Raw genomic sequence first — 19,481 nt, 5'->3', positions numbered from 1 at the left:
AAGCAGATATTACCGTTTCGACATGGGTCTCTTTCAGTCAGGAATAAGCAATGCTTGCATGACATTGTTAAAGAACACAGTGAAATCACCAGCATTTTTTTGACAATCTTACTGACATCTACATTACAGAAAGCTAAGATTATCTGATCCTGGTCACCCATAATGGCAGTAAACTGGTCATTTTGTGAGTTTTATTTTTAAAGCAAATTATTTTCATTCAAAATACTAAATATTATCCCGTTATCTGCCATTGCAATTATGTATACATTATATTGCAACACCGTCCAAAATTTTCTCTGTCCTAATTTCACAATACATTAGTAGGAGCTGCTTYCAGTATTGCTCTCCACTGTTCTCTTGACCTGTTATGAGAACAGTGGAGACCATTCTGAAGTATCCTCTTCAGAATGGATAGAATAAGTTAATAAAACCAACGCTTACACAGTGAAATGTTGCAGACAAGCCTTTTATCTTTTTGCCTCTTTATCTTTTTGCCTCTTGTCTCCAAAACTGGATACTAAAATTAAAGTTCTCAGTTTAAATCCTCTCAATGAAGTCGTCTCCAAAGTTGATCATATTYCTCAGAGCGCTCAGGACCAGAGCATCAATATCATCATTCATGTCGATTTCTTCACTGTAGTTCTTCACAGGGAAGATGCAGTTCATGGGGATTCCCACTGCTGAGCTGAAGTCTTTCATCTAAAAAATTAAAAAAACAGTTACAGTCTATAACAGTTTTTGTGTTATATCTCTGAACAAACAGACTGAAAATCACCTTTTTTCTCAGATGCTTGCTCTTGTAGACATTCCTCAAGTCTCTTTCAGTTTCACCGCAGGCTTCATCGATGTGTGTCATCATGGCCATTTGAGGAATTCCTGCAGGAAAATAAACTCTCTCAAGTAAAAATAATTATTATACTAAAGATTAAAGAAAGTTTCAATGAGTGGAGATAAAGTTCCCTTCAGGTTGGAACCAGACACACTGATGATGGATCTTGTTATGGATCTGCTCTGTAAAGAGGTGTATCCACACCAGGAAAGTCATCTGGTCTATTGGTTTGGTTTGGACCAAAAGCAAAATATTTTTCTTTTAATTCAGTTTGCTTTCACATTGTGCCTTTTGCAAGTGGACTGTAATTTGAAAACAAAGCCATGACAGTGACAATACTCTCACTCCACAGAAATGACGGGTGTGGAACAGATCACAGACTCGAAAAAAACAGATGGAAGTATTACCAACTGCATTTGTGCTGATATTCTAACTGCAATACCATTTTGAATGTTAAGAGCATCTCTTTCAACAATATTTGTAATTTTGTAAAGTCGTGCTGCAAGCTGAATGAGACGAGACGCTCTACCTGCTCTGGCCAACAAAATGCTAGCAACATCACTGCTATTGCAATTAGTACATGCAGCAGCGTTAGCAACACTGAAGGACACATTTTTATAATGATAGCCAGCAACGATGGCTCATGAAGTCCAAAAAGATGAACTGTTCTTGTAGTTGGTTTGCATCAAGGTCAGTCTGATTCATGCCAGAAGCAAACAGTGCAAATATTAGTTTGGAAGCGGACTGAGACCAACTCTAAAAGTGGGTCTCTGTCTGGTCGTTTGGTCCGCAAAGGATTTGCATGAGATTATTTATACTTGCATATAAGGTCAAGACCAATGGGGGAAACAAACTCTGGTCCGTTAAAGTGGATCACGTGTGTCCGCTGTAAATACATCCTTAATAAGATAATTCTCTGTAAACTCACCCAGGTCACTGGCTGTTTCTCTGATGCTCTTCATCTTCTCCAGAACTGATGATTTCATCTGTGGAGTGTTGGCTGACATCACACAGACCAGGACATGAACTTTGTCATCAGCAAAGGGAGTCGGGTTGTAGCCTGGGTCATCCTGAGTTAGAGGAGCAACTGGGTTGAACTGGAAAAGAGCAAAAGATACAGAATGAAAAGTATTTCAAACACAACTGTGATTTTTAAATTAATAGTACATTCATTTGTGTAAATATTTCACAACTTCAGAAAAGTTGCTCACCTTGTGGCCTTCCCTCACATGTCCTCTCAAAGCCAGTTTGATGTCGTCAGCATGAACTCCCCTGTTGGTTCCGTCTTCCAGTCCCATGATGTCGTTGAAGACCACAGGATAAAATGTCTTTGAGCTTCCTCGTCCTTTAATGAACTTATGAGTCTCATACTGAAACACAGAAAGAAACAAAAAATGTTGTCTGTACCTGATGCAAGAATTTTGAGAAACTGAAGCATTTTAGTTTTCAAACCTTTTTGGTGAAGCTTTTATCAGACGTGGTCGCGCTGGCCAAAGCAGGAATCGTCATCCGKCCTCTGAGGACGTTACTGACAGAGTTGATGAAACTGGACTTTCCAGCTCCAACGGGTCCATACAGGAGGACTCGTAGGTACATGATGTCATCTTGTGCAGGTTTGTATTTCTGCACATATTTAAGGTTCATCTGGTTTTCTCTAAGAACATAAACTCAATCAGTTAGTTTTGTCCTAAAACGAGCTACAAACAACAGAAAATATTAAGACCAACAGGATTTAAACCCAGTGTGAACCAAAGCCCAGAAGTACCAAAAAACCCTTTAACTCAATTAGATTAAGAATAATTCTTACAAATCTTAAGGACTCAGGTTTCAGTGTTTGTTTTCTAGTCAGTTTATTTTCTGTGTTGTCTTGTTTACTCCTGGATTAATCTCACTTCCCCTGATTACTCCCTTGTTTATTTAATCCAACCTGTGTCTGTGTTTCCTCGTCAGGTCCTCCATTCCTCCACTGACATTAGTCTTATGTTAGTTGTCGTAATAATTTACCAGACTCAGAGCTTCTGCTGTTGCTCATCTGCGCTGCCTGGATTTTGTGAATCGTTTGTTCATTAAAAACCATCATTTGCATCTTAAACCTGGGTCCAACTGCATCTATATTCACCACCATCAGACCCCACGTCATGGCAAAAGTTCACTATGATTTAAAGACTTAGCTTTTATTTTACTGATAAACTTTACTGATAAACTATCGACTAAACTATACTGTGATTGACCTTTTGCTACTCCATGTGTTTTAGACGATTAGTGCAAGAGAGCGTAGAGACTCATCAGGTAAATCTCACATGCAGTTGTGACAAGTTAGTTTGTGAAAATCCCATTTTGATTGTCTTTTGTCCTGCAACGTCTGTGGAGGATCTTGTACTGTATGAGTTAAGGATTTATGTTTTGGGTCATTTTGAAAATGTTTGTACATATTTTACACCAATAGACATTATTTATACCAGTAAATAGCTCGGTGTACCATTTATTATAGCTCTTGTTAACTTATTCAGTATATAATCATTGGAGGAAATTCTGTGATTGTATTTTAATGAACATAATATCTAAGATACATGTTTCATTACAAAGTGTTTTTTGTAGAATTTATCTATAGGCTGTTTGTTGAATCTTTCCAAAATTATATGCTGGGTAATATTTGTAAACGATTATATTAACCATTTTAAATTTTAACCGTTGTTTATTAAAACTAGTTTAACCTTCTGCACTTATTTCCGTTTTTGATTAACATTGTAATCACAATGTTTCTACACATTGTGGTTTTGTCTCCTTCCTCTGTTTCCTGTCTAACTATGACCAGACCCCATCTAAACTCAGCAGAACCGCCCAGAAAGAGGTCATTTAAATCATCTTCTGAGCTTTTTCTTTGTCCAATTAGCTCTAAAGATGTAATTTATACATTTCAGCAGAATGACAAACAACTCAGCAGCAGTGAACAGGGTCTTATTGATCAGCTGTGAGTGTAAAAACTCACCCCCAGCGCAGTTCCCTCCATGGTTCATCCAAAACTGAACAGAAACATGAATTATTACTCTGCAAAGATGGCTGGCTGAAACATTTTCAAAATCAAAATAATCACTCACCTGGAGACTCAACCACATCCTCTTCATCTAAGATAAAAAAAAAGTTTAAAAAAAAGCATGAATTAAACTGGCCCTGAAAATGTATTTTTAATCAAATTAGTCACAAATTCACAAAATAAAAGAGCACAGTGTTGTTATCTTTTCTCCAAACTGACAAAACTTCTAAAATCTTTACTCTCTCTTGAAATCAGTTTGAGCATCAGGAGCAGAAGATGTATCTGATGAAAGAATCTGATCATTTCTGTTCAGATTAAATATTTTACTTAAGCTTTTGTGAATCAGTTTCTGCAAATATCTCAGTTTTCTCAAGTGAAATGTACTTACTTAGTGGTACAAAAAATGGCCTAGAAACATGATGTCTGATGAGTGCAATTCTGCGTAGATCCATCTGTTCCTGCTCAGCTGCTAAATGAATCAACAGCAACTTTCTCCTCTCTTAAATAACCTCGGCTCTGATGAACTGCATGACTTATTATATGTCACATACTTTCACTTTCTTCTCTGCTCTSCAGGGATTTGTGTTTCCACTGGTTATAAAACAGCATAGCGTGGGACAGATTTCAATTATATTGATCAAGCTTATATTATTGTCACATATAGTTTACATTAAATAGAGCCTGATAAACCCCAGCAGTTAATGAGATACTGTGGTCTTATATTTGAGAGATGGATATATGACAAACGCTTATCAGGTTGACACCAATTTGGACTCCAGTGTTAAACTAAAGAATCTTGCTTTTATGTTTTTGTTTAAATTAGACATATTTGCATTTTTGCCTCAAACATGTTAACTGTTTTTGTGAAATTTCAACCTGAAAGTGTAATTTATCTGGATCAAATGTACAAAGTGTCTCCAACTTGTGCTGAAGTTTTCACTCACCCCCACAGCCTTCAAAACCCTCGCTTAATCCACTTGTCTGTGGGACTGCAATGACCAACCATCTGTCTCTGTACAGCATGGCTCTCACTGCGAACCGGATGAACTGGGTAAACTGGATCAAATCTAGCAACAATGGCTGCACTTTGACCAACCACATGTTTTCTGTCTCTTATCTTACATCAAAATCTACACAATTTTCATACATTGCCAACAACATAGTGACTTTCCAGATGATTGTATTTAAAGAACTCTTAAGCTGCAGCTTTCACCACTGTCATTTATTTACAGCTGCTGGTCGTCCTACTCTCTCTGTTCGTATACAGTCACTTATGTTTGGAGATGCACGTTGGGAATACTTCGTTCTTATCTGACTGCTTTCAACACTCAATATGAACTTTATTCCCAGATCTTTTTCCATATGTTCATACCCAGAGTTAGGACAGATCTGTGGATTAAATAAGCTGCCCCCACAGCTTAGAATGACTTTTAAGAAAAAGTGAATCTGTGAACTGGATACACTGGTGAACAGAGTTTTAACTGTCTCTTCTTTTGATATTAATGCTTTCTATGAGCTGTTTTTATTATTTTAATCTGCTTCTTTAGTTGAATGTAAATGTTGATACTTGTAAACGTTGCTTATATCTTGTCAGGTCCCTCTAGAAAAAGAGACTGTAGATCTCAACATGGTTGTTTTTTTTAATCTGGTTAAATAAATATCATTGTAATATTAATATATGTAAGAGCCAGATCTTTTTTTAACACATTTTCTTTAGCAGTGGGACAGGAAAAAGGGCAGAAATGTAGGGAGAGAAACTGTGCCATAGAGGCCGTCTTTTCCTAACCTCCACTTTTCTGACCACAAATTTATTCACCTCAGAGTGATTAAAAATCTCCTACTTCCATCTTTATGGTTTCCTTCAGCAATAACTTGTTGCCAACACATTTTTCTCCCTTGTTGCCTCAACTCTTCAAACCTCAAGCATTTTTTTTCTGCATTGAAGGAAAATACACTCCTGGTTTGAATCATTCCTSGGTGGTCAGTCGTTCCSTTCAGCAGCACACAACATGAATCATTTTACAAGGAACTTTAACTTGATGCAAAGTGACACAGAACCAGTCAATTTATTTGTTTTGGGTCTGGATAATCATTTATTTACCATCAGGAAGCAAAACAACCCTACATGCTCATCCAAAATGTAGCTCCAAGATCAATATCAAAGTGAAAAGGACATAAGATCATATTTCTCCTATTTTAGCTCGTCCTGATCTATATATAAACAGAAGCTCTGCAGACTGAAAGKGAAAGTTTCTGCTGCTGCTTCAGATGAGCTGCAGGGTTTATTATAAGTCACGTGTTCAGTGCAGGGTGGTGCTGGGTGGTGCTGGGTGGGGATGGAGAGACYCTGCAGTAAACAAACAGCCAAAGTCTTAGTGCAGAAACTTATATAAACTATTGTTTACATGCTGGATTGATGGTTCTAATTTAATTATTCTCTTCAGTGATATATTTATCTTTTGTCATGAGAGAATCAAAGTCCTCACAGAACCTGTCTGACATGGAAGTGTTTTGAAAATGACAGTTGAGAAGTTCAGTCCTTCTTTAATGATTTTAGTATAATTAATATGCTTATTCATTTTGTCTACTTTTTCTTTGCTACTCTAATTGTTTCTATGTGTAATTGTTCTTCAGTGTTGGATTTATTTCCTAGTCTCGTGTCACTTTCTCTTTCTTCCCTCACACCTGCAACCTGTTAGCYAATCATCTGTTCCTTGTCCAGTCATCAACCTCCACAGTAGATATAAAACTCATTCTCATCCTCTTTGCTGGTTCCTCCTGTTATACCCTGTTATTTACCCCATTTCTTTCTTGTGTTCCATGTTGGGATTTTTCTTGGATTTATGGTTTTTGTTCTGCTCTGGCGCCCTGTAGTTTTTGTAAGTGTTTCATATCTTTTTTATTTTTTAATTAAAACAGTCTTCAGCTACAAGCTTTCTCTACCTCTTTGCATATATGTCCATCATCAAACACACTTAATCAATCTGTTATAATTCTTATTCACCCTGACAAATCAGGTTTCATTTTAAAATGGAAATCTTTTATTTCTTATTTTTTGTCACTCCAAATCAAATGTCAAAGATCTGTGTTGAATTTAATGCTAATAAGTTTGTTTGTCTGAATAAAGACCAAGATGACTTCTCTCTCAGTTAAAGCACATTCACTAAAGCTGTGCTACAGTAGAGACAATAAATACCTGATCGATCAGGGGCTGACTGGATGATTTTTACAATTTGCTACAATCTCAAAATCTCACTTAACTTCACAAAAAAAGCAAAATCAATTAGTTGAATGCAATTAACTAAACCAAGTCACTTTAAGACATTGTTTTTTTTAGAAATCTGAATTTTCCATAATCAACTTGTTTTTTTCTAAAGACTCCTCTACTGAAATCCAAGGTCAACAAACCGTTTCCAGATTTATCTGGATAATGAGGCACAACAAGTTCATAGCTTTGCCTGAAATTGGCCAAGTTTATAATTAGCTTTTTTTCAACACTGTCTAAAGTTATAAAGTTTATTTGTAAACCAAATTCTGATTTAGCTGCGTTGTGGTAGTCGGGTAAATAATCTGCTCTCAAAAGGCACAGAGGTATTTTTTTCTTCTGTGACCTAATTCTCTCAAACAACTAATAATTTTGAAATTATTGAAATAGTCTAGGTTTATTTCTTATAACTTCAGTCAAATTCATCAAACATCAGTGAAGATTAGACAATATTTTTTAATTCATTAAATGTTGTTGCCTCATACTGAACATCAATGTCAACAACTCTGGTGAAAGTTGCATCCAAAGCAAACGGGGACCAATCAGTGAATTCAGCAGGAGGTGAGACTGGAGCAGCAGAGGACAGAGTCGTCTTCAGTACAGAAACAATGTCCAGTGAAACTTCATCACAGTTATTGTATAGTTATTATACATTAATGTCACATAAAAAGCTGAGTAGTGAAATCAGAGAAAACACTCCGTGCCGCTCACCTTCCTGTCTGTCACATGTGGAACATTAGAGTAATAAAAACGGACATAAATGAAAATACATCAAAAAGGAGATTCTTCTGTTTTATTCAGATGTTTTTGTCTCACAGTGAAGGTATAGAAATCAAACCAATGAATATTAAACATGACACTTATTGGTGATATGTTCCAGTATCAACATCTGCAATGAAAATTCATACAAATCAGATCTCATCCTCTTAATCTGATAGAAATACTACATTTATTTCCACCTTTTCCATTTTTCAAATCTGCATAACATTCAAAGTCTCTCAGTAAGAGGTTGAGGAAAAAACTGACTGCAGTCTTGCAGCATGAAGTTAACTGTGGAACAAACCCAGAACAGAAAATCTCCTGTACATTTGTTTATCTTCTTTTATTATTTTATTTTATTTTACCGATTAGTTTCGGCCCTAAAACTTACGTGAAATTAAAAATACTTGTAGTTTGCTGTAAAATACATTGTCAGAGTGAAACATATTCAGAAAAAATAGAATTGAAAACAGCTGGAAGAAAAATTTGCTGTTTACAGTCAGAAACTCAGTAATTCAAAGTTTTCCTCTTTTATTCACTATTTATTCTTTTATTCAATGATAACATGCAATTATGGTATCTGCAGAAATGTATTGAGATAAGAAAATAATTATAACAAGACTGGTATAGCCACAAAAAGCAAATGTTATCTATTGCTTGTAGGTTTGCAGTTTTCTTTCAATGGCCTTGATTGCCATGGTATTTTGATTACATGTCAGTAATCCTTTAACAGTCTCATGGTAAAAAATATGGACATAAAACACATTTTTCAGAACTTCAGAGGCGTCACATCCTGCAGTGAGATAGTCCGGGTCTCTGGTGTGATGCATCAGAACCAGAATGACTGGTTTACCAGACGATGAGACTGGAAAACAAAAAAACATTTGTTATTTGTGAACAAAGATGAAGTCTAAATAGATTGTTGTGCAAGTAGTTCCACTATTATATCTTGTAGACATAAATAATGTCTGCCATTCCTTGTTTGGTGTCAGATTGTCATGCAGCATTTCCATTTGGTAATGCTTTAAATAAAACTAGTTTAAATACAGCTGAATTAAAACAAAATTTATTAATGGTACAATTTTTATAACTATATTGAAGTTTACAGACATATCTTATTTTAAACAATTCTGCAGTCCAATTCTTTTGTCACTGTCTGGAAAAAAAATTGTTGCCAACTTGGTGTTGTCAGCTCTCATCTTTCCTCTTACAAATCATTATGTAAATTCCCTTGTGCCTTGAGAGGAACTGGCAACCTGTCCAGGCCAGGCTGACCCCGCCTCTCACCTGTTGACAGCTGGAGATAGACACCAGCACCTCTGCTGATTCCAAAGGGATCAGGTGTAAGAACATGGATGGAGGAAAATTCCCTTATTTTTCTGCACTGCTGCCAAGTCATTTATTATAAGTGACTTGGCAGCACTTCAAGGTCACACCACTAATAGGACAGAACCCTGAAGTAACACTAAGCTCACAAAGACATGAAAAACTGGGAAAAGAGCTTTTTTTTTTTTTTTACTATAAGGAGGTAGAAGACACAGCAGGTCAATTTTAATTATCCTTTAAGTGCAACAAATAATGTGACAAATCAAACTATTCAGCTGGAACCAGATGCTGGTAATGGTAACTGAATGTAAAGTTGTAAATGTTTTCATTACCTGCTTCCTTTTCCATGGCCAACTTTACTTCTGATTCAAAACTGCGGCTGACTGGACAGAAGACGATGATGATGCTGCAGTTCTTCCTGCTTGTTATTTCAAACTGCACTGATGACTTTAAGTTATTCTTCAACTTTTTCATTATCTCAGCATCAGCACCAAACGTATCACTGGTAGGAGTGTAGTGGACCTTCAACACTGGGACTGGAGACTTGAAAATGCTCCCAATAGACCATCCTGTGCTCTCTACTGAAAAAGTTGCATAATAGTTGCCATTAATGTCTGCTGAACTTTTACAAATTACAAAACATATAAAAATGGAAAATGAACTTACTAGTTTGATTTGACTGCTCAGGTTTCCTTGAACTGGATTTTCTACTTTCTAATTATAAGTGACAGGAATAAAATCAAACAAATACAGTGACACACAATAATTCTGATTAAATTCTTGGCAACACCTCAGCACAATTTATGATTCTCTCTAAAGTAAATTTCAGACAAGTTCAGTCATTAACAGTAAAATATTATAAATAATCTCATTATGAATGTATAATTTAAATAATAATCATTTAAAAATGTTTACAAGTTTTGAATTTAAGAGCATATTCTACCAAGATTATGTATTTAGTATTAATACAATTAATTCCACAGACCTGTACGATTAGAAAAACTCTCTCTCAGACGACTCCATATAGGTATATCAGTGTTACTTCCTGGTGTTTGAAAGAAAAGAAGAAAGTTTTTTTCAGAGCTGCAGTTGAAACTGAAACTAAACATTATGTGAGATCCAGTTATAACATGCATGTTGTCTCCAGTGCAACACAAACTTATCATGACTCAAAATGTCCTTAAATAAATCTACACCACACAGAATAACTAATATCAGTATCTCACCAGGTCACAACTGTTACCAGGCAAATGACGCACAGGTTACTGTGTGCCATCATTATACTCATAATAATCTATGTAACAAAATAACTTAACACTCATAATTGTGCACATTTTTTTCAGGGTATTTGTGTCACGTGTGTTATTGAGGCAGAAGACATGCAGTAAATCGTCTTGAGCCAAAAAACCTGGTACATTGAGGACTGTAGCATCCTGATATGCTGAGTTTTCTTCAGCACCAAACTATCTGGAATCCTCAGGTATGAACAGATTCATACAGGGTTTCCTTAAAGTCTTCATTGTGTGCAGTATTTTCTTGGTGCTTTTTGCTAATGTACACAGCCTTCAGCTATTACAAAACTCTGCTGCTGGAGTCCAAACCAAGACCAGAAGGCGGCTCACTTCACTCCTGTTTTAAAATCATTGCTTTGGCTCCCAGTACGTCTCAGGATTGATTTTAAGATTCTTTTACTKGTTTCAAATGTCTCAATGGTCTTGYRCCRTCTTATCTTGTAGAGCTGTTTTTATCTTATGAACCCCTGYGGASCCTGAGGTTCTCTGGMACCGGACTATTACCAGTTCCCAGAGTCAGAACTCACACTTATGGTGAGGCTTCTGTCCAGTRTTATGGCCCCGGTTTGTGGAACGGTCTGCCAGAGAACCTGAGGGCCACAGAAAATGTTGCTGCCTTTAAGAGCAGGATCAAGATGAATCTTTTTAACTGTATTTCCTGAATTGGATCATTTCTGCTTAGTCTGTGCATTTTCCATGCAGTCGTGTGTTTTTGTGGGGTTGAGGTGCTTTTAGTATGAAATGTGGTTTATAAATTTGATTGATTGCTTGATTGATTTATCAACTTCAGGTTTCTTTGAGCTTAACACACCTGTTGAATTTTCTGAAGAAGTGTCCTCCATGTCATCTTGCTCCATCCCTTCATCACAATTCCTGTTTTGTGTTTGTGTCCCACTTGCACCTAAACACAGAGATTTTCATACAGAGTTTGTGAGTTAACTTATATTTGCAATAGTTACTAAATTAAACTGTGACTTACCCAAGTTGTCCATCAGTGCAGATGATGTTTCTGCAGAGAGAGCAGGAAGTTTTAACTTAGTTACTATAAAAACAATGATTTAGCTTTCATGTAGCTAAAATTTGGATTTAAAAACTGATCAAAGAAACAACGAACCCATAGTTTCCTCTTTCAATTTGTGCTGCTACAAACAGAAGAAACATCCAGAAAAAACATGTAAGAAAAAGCTTATACATTTACATTCGTTTACATGAAAGAATAAATATATACGCTGAATGCAAATTATTTTCCATCGTTCTTGTTGACAGAAAAGTCTGATGAAAACTTATTGTCAACAATTCAACACTAGTTTAGCCCCTTCACTGGAGAAAAACAAATTGAAATACACAGACAGGAGCTCTGCATAGGCTACAGAAGATAAAACTGTAAAAACTTTTGAGTTCAGCTCTACATGCATAGATCTATAAACCCCAATGTTTAAAATCACCTGCTCTACAGAAAGAAACACTGATAATGAAGGTCGACTAGTCATCGTAGCTTACCTTAGAAATATTAATGGACAACTCAATGTTCAATCCACTCATCTTTTTAGTCCAGCTAGCAACACTTTTGTAAAGGAAAATATGTTTACAATTAGGACATTGTCCGCTAGCGTTGTTAATTGCAGGCTGAGGAGACAAAAAAGAAAGTTTTCACTGTATAACATACTATTGTTATACCAATAGTCAAACAGTGTGATAGTGTGATGGTCTTGAACTGCTTTGATTGTTTAGAACCTGGAGAACTTTCTGTAATTATTGTAACCATAAATTATGCTCTATACCTGACAATAAAACAGGACAATTAGGAATTTATAGGACAATGTATAAGTCTTTGAATGACTAAAAAAAATAAATTCTGTACTTGTCAAATTACAGATGCTATGGTACAACCTTTACGCCATTCATGCTTGAACCATATCGTAGAATTAAAACAGTTCCTGACAAAATTACTCCATAAATACTTTAAACACTCACGACCAGCTTTAAATGATAACAGTTGTTAACTGGCAACGCTACCAGTTAATTGTTCAGGGGAAATTATCTTGTCCTTTCTTACCTTAGCAAATTAAATCATTATTTGAAGACCTTTTTTTAACTTACATTTTCTATACATAAAGTTAAACTTTGTTTGATAATCTGAAACACTTAAATGCAAAATAAATTTATTTAAAAAAAGAGGGTAAAATTATTTTTATAGCACTGCATGAAGATTTATAAAGCCTGAGGTTTGACCTCACCTGTTTTGTAAAGGTTAACTTGTCTGTGAAAAAGGCAGTGCTGTCATCTCCACTGTCCTGGTGCAGACCGATATTTAATTCACACTGGTCATTTGTCTGCTTACGGAACTCAACAGATGAAGCAAAGTTAACTTGACACTTTGGACATTTCATGACACTCTCAGCCTGAGAAATCAAGAGAAATCATTAGTCACTAGAGATGATAAAAAAAGACTGTTTATTCATCTTATTTGATTGATGCTTTCATTATTTCACCTCACAGACTTGAACATTTACAAAACGAAATGTTTCAAAAATCAGATCATCATTTTTACAGATAACAGAAAAAATGTATGTCTTCAAACCTCTAAAAACATAAATACAACCAATCTTACCATTGAGTCTTTGCTTTCTCTTACTGACTCAGAGTTTTGCTCTGTCTTTTTTATTTTTGGCTCAGATATCTCCATAGCAGAGGGGTTATCTATGAAGACAGGTGATTGGATGTTCAGGTAAACAAAACAGACTTCATAATGTGGGTGTGATCTCAAAGTGTGTCTGTCACATTTCAGAAATTAAATGAAACAACCACTTAGATAGAAAAAATCTCACTGAGGATGATCCAACCACACAATGTGAAACTTATCTAACAGGACTATGGCCCTGTTAGATGTTACCATCTTTTTTTATTATGTTTAGTTAATTATTGGATGGGGCTTCTGTAACATTTTTTAATATTAAAATGTTTCATCAATTCAAAATAGAGTTTTTTATTTGTGTGCAGTCTTCATCAACACCAATTCATTGAAGCATGTCTTGTTTAATTTGTGACATTGGTGTAAATTTTAAACTACTATGGTCAAAGTTTTCATGGATCTTTCTAAAGGGGAACCCTCCAAGAGATTTTTTAACAGATGGTATTTTGTTTGATAGATTTTGGTATCAGCAAAGTCATTAATAACGACTACAATTTGATATTTCACAAACTAATTCTGTATAAAATACTCACTTAACAAAAGTAATCTGGACTTTGTTTCCACAGGTTTTTTTTTCTTGTTTGTCATTTTCCTTATAACCAAAAAGATTCAACCTAAGTGCTGACTGATGAAATTATACTTTTTGATTATTGATAGTTCACTGTTCTGGAATAAATAACTCACTCCATTTTATACTTTAACCAAACATGCCATCCTACAAACCACCCTATCATGTCACTCACCTGTCTGTCATCTTCACATTTTATGAAATAAAACTATTTTAGGAGGTCAGTAAAATGTTAATGTCATTTCATTATACAAAAATGAGAATCAAGCAGATGTACTTGAAGGTTTGACCAGATTTGGCCTCAGATTTCCTATGGAAGGAGAAGATTTAACTGTGTGCATGAAGGGGGGCAAAAATAAGGAAAATATAATATATCTGTAATAAAGTGTTTTGTTTTTTTTCATTGGCCAGACAGAATGGAAGTGTATTTATCCTGCTTTGACACCCATGATGGGATGGACATTTTGTGACTGATTTATAAAATATGTACAAATACAAAAATATCTGGATTCTTGTTAAGTGTACCAACTAGATGAAATTTTGCACTAATAAGAAAAAATATACAAAAAAAGAAAAACAACTTCAACAATAACACCTTGTGGATATTGTTTTCTAAAACAGGCAGCCTAAAACTTATAATCTACGCCAGAAATTAAGGGAGCTGACCATGACAACCAATATTACATAATATACATAAAAGCTCAAGAATTTGAGACCAGATCAATGGAATGAAAACAGTTAATTAAAATATGTATCTTTGATTAAAGGTAAAACTATAATTTTGTGGGTCAGGGTCTCATCCAAGGACACGCCGCCATGTTGTGGAGGACTGTGATGGAGTATAATGAATCGTAAAAACTTCAGTTTAGGTTTATCTGCTAGTAATTATTGTTTGTGTTGTTACTGATTAGAATAATGATTGTCAAAAACACCTTATGAATGGTATCTTGTTCTGATAAGAAGACTCCAGCTATACCTGAAGAGCTGAAATCAAAGTTGTTTCTTAGCACTGAAAGTGTTGCTGGAGTCTCCTTACCAAATTTCTGACTCTCTCCATGCAAATAGCAACAGCTCTGAACCAGGGAAATGGAAGAGTAAAAAAATCTAGAGAAAACACACTGGTCTGATCAGAGGCTATTAAGACTGATCAGAGGCAATGTGTTTTTAGCTTGGTTGACCTGAGAAGGAGTGGCTGTCAGATTGGACTCTTCAGCCTGTTTTTCTGCTTTATCTTAGTTTTTTTTCTGCAGACCAGCTGACCTCCATGTTGTCCTCCTCAGCCACCTCTGTAGCCATCTCTACACAGCATCGACATTGAAACAGAGGAGGCATTAGGAGTACGGTTTTTGTGTGTTTTAGCTAAAAACCTTTTGCAAACAAACTGCAACCCAATACAGAGCTAGATCACAAAATTAGAATAAATATAAAGTGCACATTTTTTGTCACTTATTTTAAAACGTTATACTCGTATTACTGAATTTGCACTAATTGCAGGTGCTGGTCAAAAAATTAGAATATCATGAAAAAGTTGATTTAAGTCAGTAATTTCATTCAAAAAGTGAAACTTGTATATATTCATTCATTACAGAGCCCATCAGTGTGTGGCGCTGCTCAGGTGTTATGAGAACCCAGGTTGCTCTGATAGTGACTTTCAGCTCTTGTGAATTGTTGAGTCTGGTGTATCATATCTTCCTCTTCATAAAACACTGTAGACCCGGGGTGCCCAAAGTCAGTCCTCAAGGGCCGGCATCCTGCATCTTTTAGTTCTCTCCCTGGTGGTAGCAGCAACCTTTTCAGCTTGTCAATGTGCTTCTTAGGCCTCTAATGGGCCATCATTTGATCCAGCTGCGTTAAACCAGGGAGAGAACTACAACATGCAGGATGCCGGCCCTCCAGGACAGACTTTGGACACCCCCGCTGTAGACTGACTATGGGGTTGAGGTCAGACAAGTTTGCTGGCCAATTAAGAACAGGTTACCATGGTCCAAATACCATGGGAAATCTTAGGATTCAAACTAGACTATCTCATAAAATATATATGACAGTTTTTTTAAAAGCACTAAGATAAACTTAGTGGTGAAAAACAATCAAAAATATGTCATCTTGCAGTTTGCTGATAAACAATTTTATTTCTTTAAACTTTCTTTTCACGTTTTCTCTTCTGCCTCACCTGAAAACATTTTCATGTAAACTTAGCTTCATTTTACTTTTGTCTCATTCTTTCACAGTTTTGTCAGAGCAAATGGGATTTACTGGCTTAAGCGAAGCATAAATAACTTCAAAAAAGTAAGTAAATGGTGACTTAATAGACTGTGTAATTCTGAGTTGTTTGTCTTTTCTTAGGCACAAGTTACAATAATCAAACTATGAAATGTGAGATACATTTAACTGAAGAAAACCGGGTATTTGCTCCCCACAGAGATTTTAACTACCGACATAGAGAAAAAACAACTGATGAATATAAGTAAAATAATATTACCTGGAGAGATCCTGGTGTTCTGATCTGGTAAATGCGTGTTTTGCTGCTCAGCAGCTACACTGGGACTAAATAAGTCTTGGTAGAAATCGCTCCCAACAAGACTTGATCATGTGACTTACAGTAAACTCTGCAGCTTCTGCTAAAGAACAGATCTCACTTTCACTTTCAGTTTTGCAGGATTGGTGTGTCTCTACTGAAAACTGACTTAATCTGTAAAAACTGCTCTCATTCACTTTTAAAGGGATATTCTCAGACTTTATGATGAGTCAGCTCAACGGCTCTCTAAACTCACTTTGTTAAATTTGGTTCTTATGTTTCTACAGTTGCAGAAAAGAATGTCCCAAATGATCATAAAGGGAAAGTAAATGAAAATAATAATTGAAAATCTGGTTTCTCAATCGTGTTTTAAAAATGGGGAAAAAAATAATGCATTGTGATTTCTGGATTTTTATTTTATTTTTTGATCATGTCTCTCATAGAGGATATGCACCCAAGATGAAAAGTTCAGACCCCTCCATCATTTCTAAGTGGGAGAACTTGCAAAGTTGCAGGGTGTTCAAATACATATTTTCCTTACTGTAGGCTGTTGAGAGTCTTACTGTTAAATATTGTATTACTGATTGCAGTTGTCTTTTTGATTGAATACGTGCTGCATTCTCTCTGCAAGTATTTTGCATGTTTTTTTTTTTGTTTAAATTAGGTGATATTACCAGATCATTTTTCCATTTTGCCAGATCACACATTTATACCTAAAGCAGAAAATTAACAGCCTGCCAGGTGATCATATCGGTGACTTACAGTGATTGGCCCTCATTTGTGGTCGGTATGGAAATCGACAGCAAAAAACCTGATCAAAGCGTCTCTGGGTTCTACACTCTCCAACTCACCTCATATTAAGAGCCTGGGTCTCATACTCAGCAGCGCTCTGTCCTGCACCGCTCTCACATCTACAATGTAACCCGTTCTGCTTATTTACACATACACCATATTAATCGTCTTCATTCCTCCTTTTTCTCACGCTACATATCTCCTCTTACTCGTAAGAGTAGCTATGGAGACATCAACTACTGTAAATATGTTTGGTCTTCCTCCAGAATTCCTCCAAAAGCGTCAAGTGGTACAAAATTCAGCTATTATTATTAATTATAATTATTAAAACCTCTTTCCGCTACATCAACACAATCTTACTCCAACTCCAGTGGCCTCCTGTCAAATATAATATAATAAAAAATCGCCTGTATAAAATGTCCATTCTCCCAATTATACCTTTTCCCGTCCATTCCTTTTCACATTCCGGCTTCCTTCTTTTCCTCTATGGATAAAGCCTTTACCAAATTTATATGGAACAATAAACGCCCCAGATTGCGACTCTCTCTTCTTCATCTGTTCTATGATCGAGGTGGGCTTAGAGTGCCGAACGTTAAGCTGTACTATTGTGCAGCGCAACTTTATGCTGCTACTTGTTATTTTTCCACCAGTGACAGAACCTCCTGGGTACAAATAGAGAACAACTCATTAACATTACCTTTGACATCCTATCTTTACTCAGCTCAACTTAACATCTAATAAAAAACACCAAAAATCCTTTCCTCAAAAACACAATATCAGTTTGGCACCACTCTCATACGGTCTTAGATAAGATGTCCAAGATCTCCGTCTGTCTCCTATTAGGAGAAATAACAGATTCAAACCAGGAAGAGCAGACAGAGGGATTAGAATGTGGCTGAATAAAGGCTTAAATAAAATCTTTATAGTGAAGGAGTTTTGATGTCCTTTGAACAACTGGTGAACAAATACAGCACAAATGCAGTCTGTCCCAAAAGCATTTTTGAAAGTATTTAGTGTTTTACATGAAAAGTTGCGTCCAACTCAACAAATAAATCAAAATTATTAAGACTAATAAACATTTGTGGAATTTATTAAAACTTTGAATTGAACATTCCATTTTTGGCTTAACCCTCCTATTATGTTCGTTTCTGAGGTACAGCAATAATGTTCGTGGGTCAATTTAACCCGGGGAGTGTTTAGTCATGCTATAGTGTCAGAAACCAAAAAAATTCCTCCAAATCTTTTTTGTATCTGATTATTAACTCCAATACTAACCATTTCAATCAATATTTGTGCACTGATGTTTTTTTATTTCTCACAAATAAAGGATCAATGATGACAATTTACTCATTTGGACATAAAAAATGTGATTTTCATTTTTTTATGCCCATTGAATAAACCTAAACACAAAATGACACTAACTATCCTTGAAAGTGATTTTTTGTAAATTTTTTTATATTACATTTAGATTTTTTTTTTTTGAAGGGGTGATGTTTATAATTGAACTTCAGACACTTTTCTGCTCTGGGTCAAATTGACCCGCTGATTAAAATCAAGATAAATGAGTCCTGAAGATGATCCTCCAGCTGGTTTTCCAGTTTAAACCTGCATGTTCAAAACAAAACTGTGTTTTTCATCACGTGCTGCCCAGATTTTTATGCCATATTTAGCTGTGTGGAAGGCATTTATTGCCTAAATGAGTAGGGTCGCTACTCATTCTCTGCATCCCTTAGACTGGCTGTTGACTCATCCTTTGACTTATAAACTCTGGTCAGAATGAGGACCTCCACACCCCTCCAAATGTGCATGTAAATGCATTTGGTCCAGCTCCTTCCAGTTCTCTCCCAAAACTCTTCTTCCTTTTAGATTTGTCATTTCAACAATGATTTTCTGTATTGCACGAGGCCTGAGTGCAATACTGACTTGATGTCTATAATGTAAGTTACTGCCATCCTAGTCAACCCTGGAATGATCAACAAGAAGTTCCAGAGCTTCCAGGGTTTTCATCTTTTTATTTCCCTGCGGCTCATTTCCTGATCTCTGACAGTGACGATATCACATGTACCTTCAGTGTGTAATGTGTTTAGGAGAGTATTTATGTTCCCCTCTCCATTTATACTGAGTGTCCACTCAGTGTGGGTGGAGTTTGTCCAGGGGAACAGAAAAGGTTCCTGTCAAAAGTTGTATGAACACCTGCTTTCTGGCAGCTTCCTAGTGAAGTAAAGACAATAGTGAAAGAGTGGGTTTGTGTGCGTGTGGTGTGGTGTGGTGTGGTGTGGTGTGGTGTTTGTGTGGTGAAATATGTCTCATAGGTGCAAAGAAACAAATAAAATTGGACATTTTTTTTAACCTTTTTACCATTCAACTTGACTGCCGAACAGTATCTATGTAACAAATAGACCCGGGGGG

The 19,481-nt window shown here is 36.0% G+C and overlaps 1 protein-coding gene and 2 long non-coding RNA genes across 3 annotated transcripts; all 3 read right to left on the bottom strand.

The window, feature by feature from the left end:
• Window positions 1-491: 491 nt before the first annotated feature.
• On the bottom strand, window positions 492-3,953 carry LOC103461726 (interferon-induced protein 44-like). The gene is made up of 7 exons (XM_017308259.1): window positions 3,928-3,953; window positions 3,819-3,852; window positions 2,282-2,483; window positions 2,041-2,199; window positions 1,758-1,926; window positions 776-876; window positions 492-699 (listed from the first exon to the last, which is right to left on the bottom strand). Exons 3-7 carry the CDS (start codon window positions 2,471-2,473, stop codon window positions 538-540), a joined length of 783 nt encoding a protein of 260 aa, XP_017163748.1. The 5' UTR covers window positions 2,474-2,483; window positions 3,819-3,852; window positions 3,928-3,953; the 3' UTR covers window positions 492-537.
• Window positions 3,954-8,617: 4,664 nt separating this feature from the next.
• Window positions 8,618-9,853, bottom strand: LOC103460060 (uncharacterized). The gene is made up of 2 exons (XR_532850.2): window positions 9,546-9,853; window positions 8,618-8,752 (listed from the first exon to the last, which is right to left on the bottom strand). It is a non-coding gene; the product is annotated as an uncharacterized LOC103460060 (long non-coding RNA).
• Window positions 9,854-10,720: 867 nt separating this feature from the next.
• LOC103460056 (uncharacterized) lies at window positions 10,721-11,567 on the bottom strand. Its single transcript, XR_532849.1, has 3 exons — window positions 11,485-11,567; window positions 11,317-11,406; window positions 10,721-11,095 (listed from the first exon to the last, which is right to left on the bottom strand). It is a non-coding gene; the product is annotated as an uncharacterized LOC103460056 (long non-coding RNA).
• Between the last annotated feature and the right edge of the window lie 7,914 nt (window positions 11,568-19,481).

This window comes from Poecilia reticulata, linkage group LG2 (assembly GCF_000633615.1).
Source record: "Poecilia reticulata strain Guanapo linkage group LG2, Guppy_female_1.0+MT, whole genome shotgun sequence".
NCBI lineage: Eukaryota > Metazoa > Chordata > Actinopteri > Cyprinodontiformes > Poeciliidae > Poecilia > Poecilia reticulata.
This window is presented reverse-complemented; position numbering and strand designations above follow the sequence as displayed.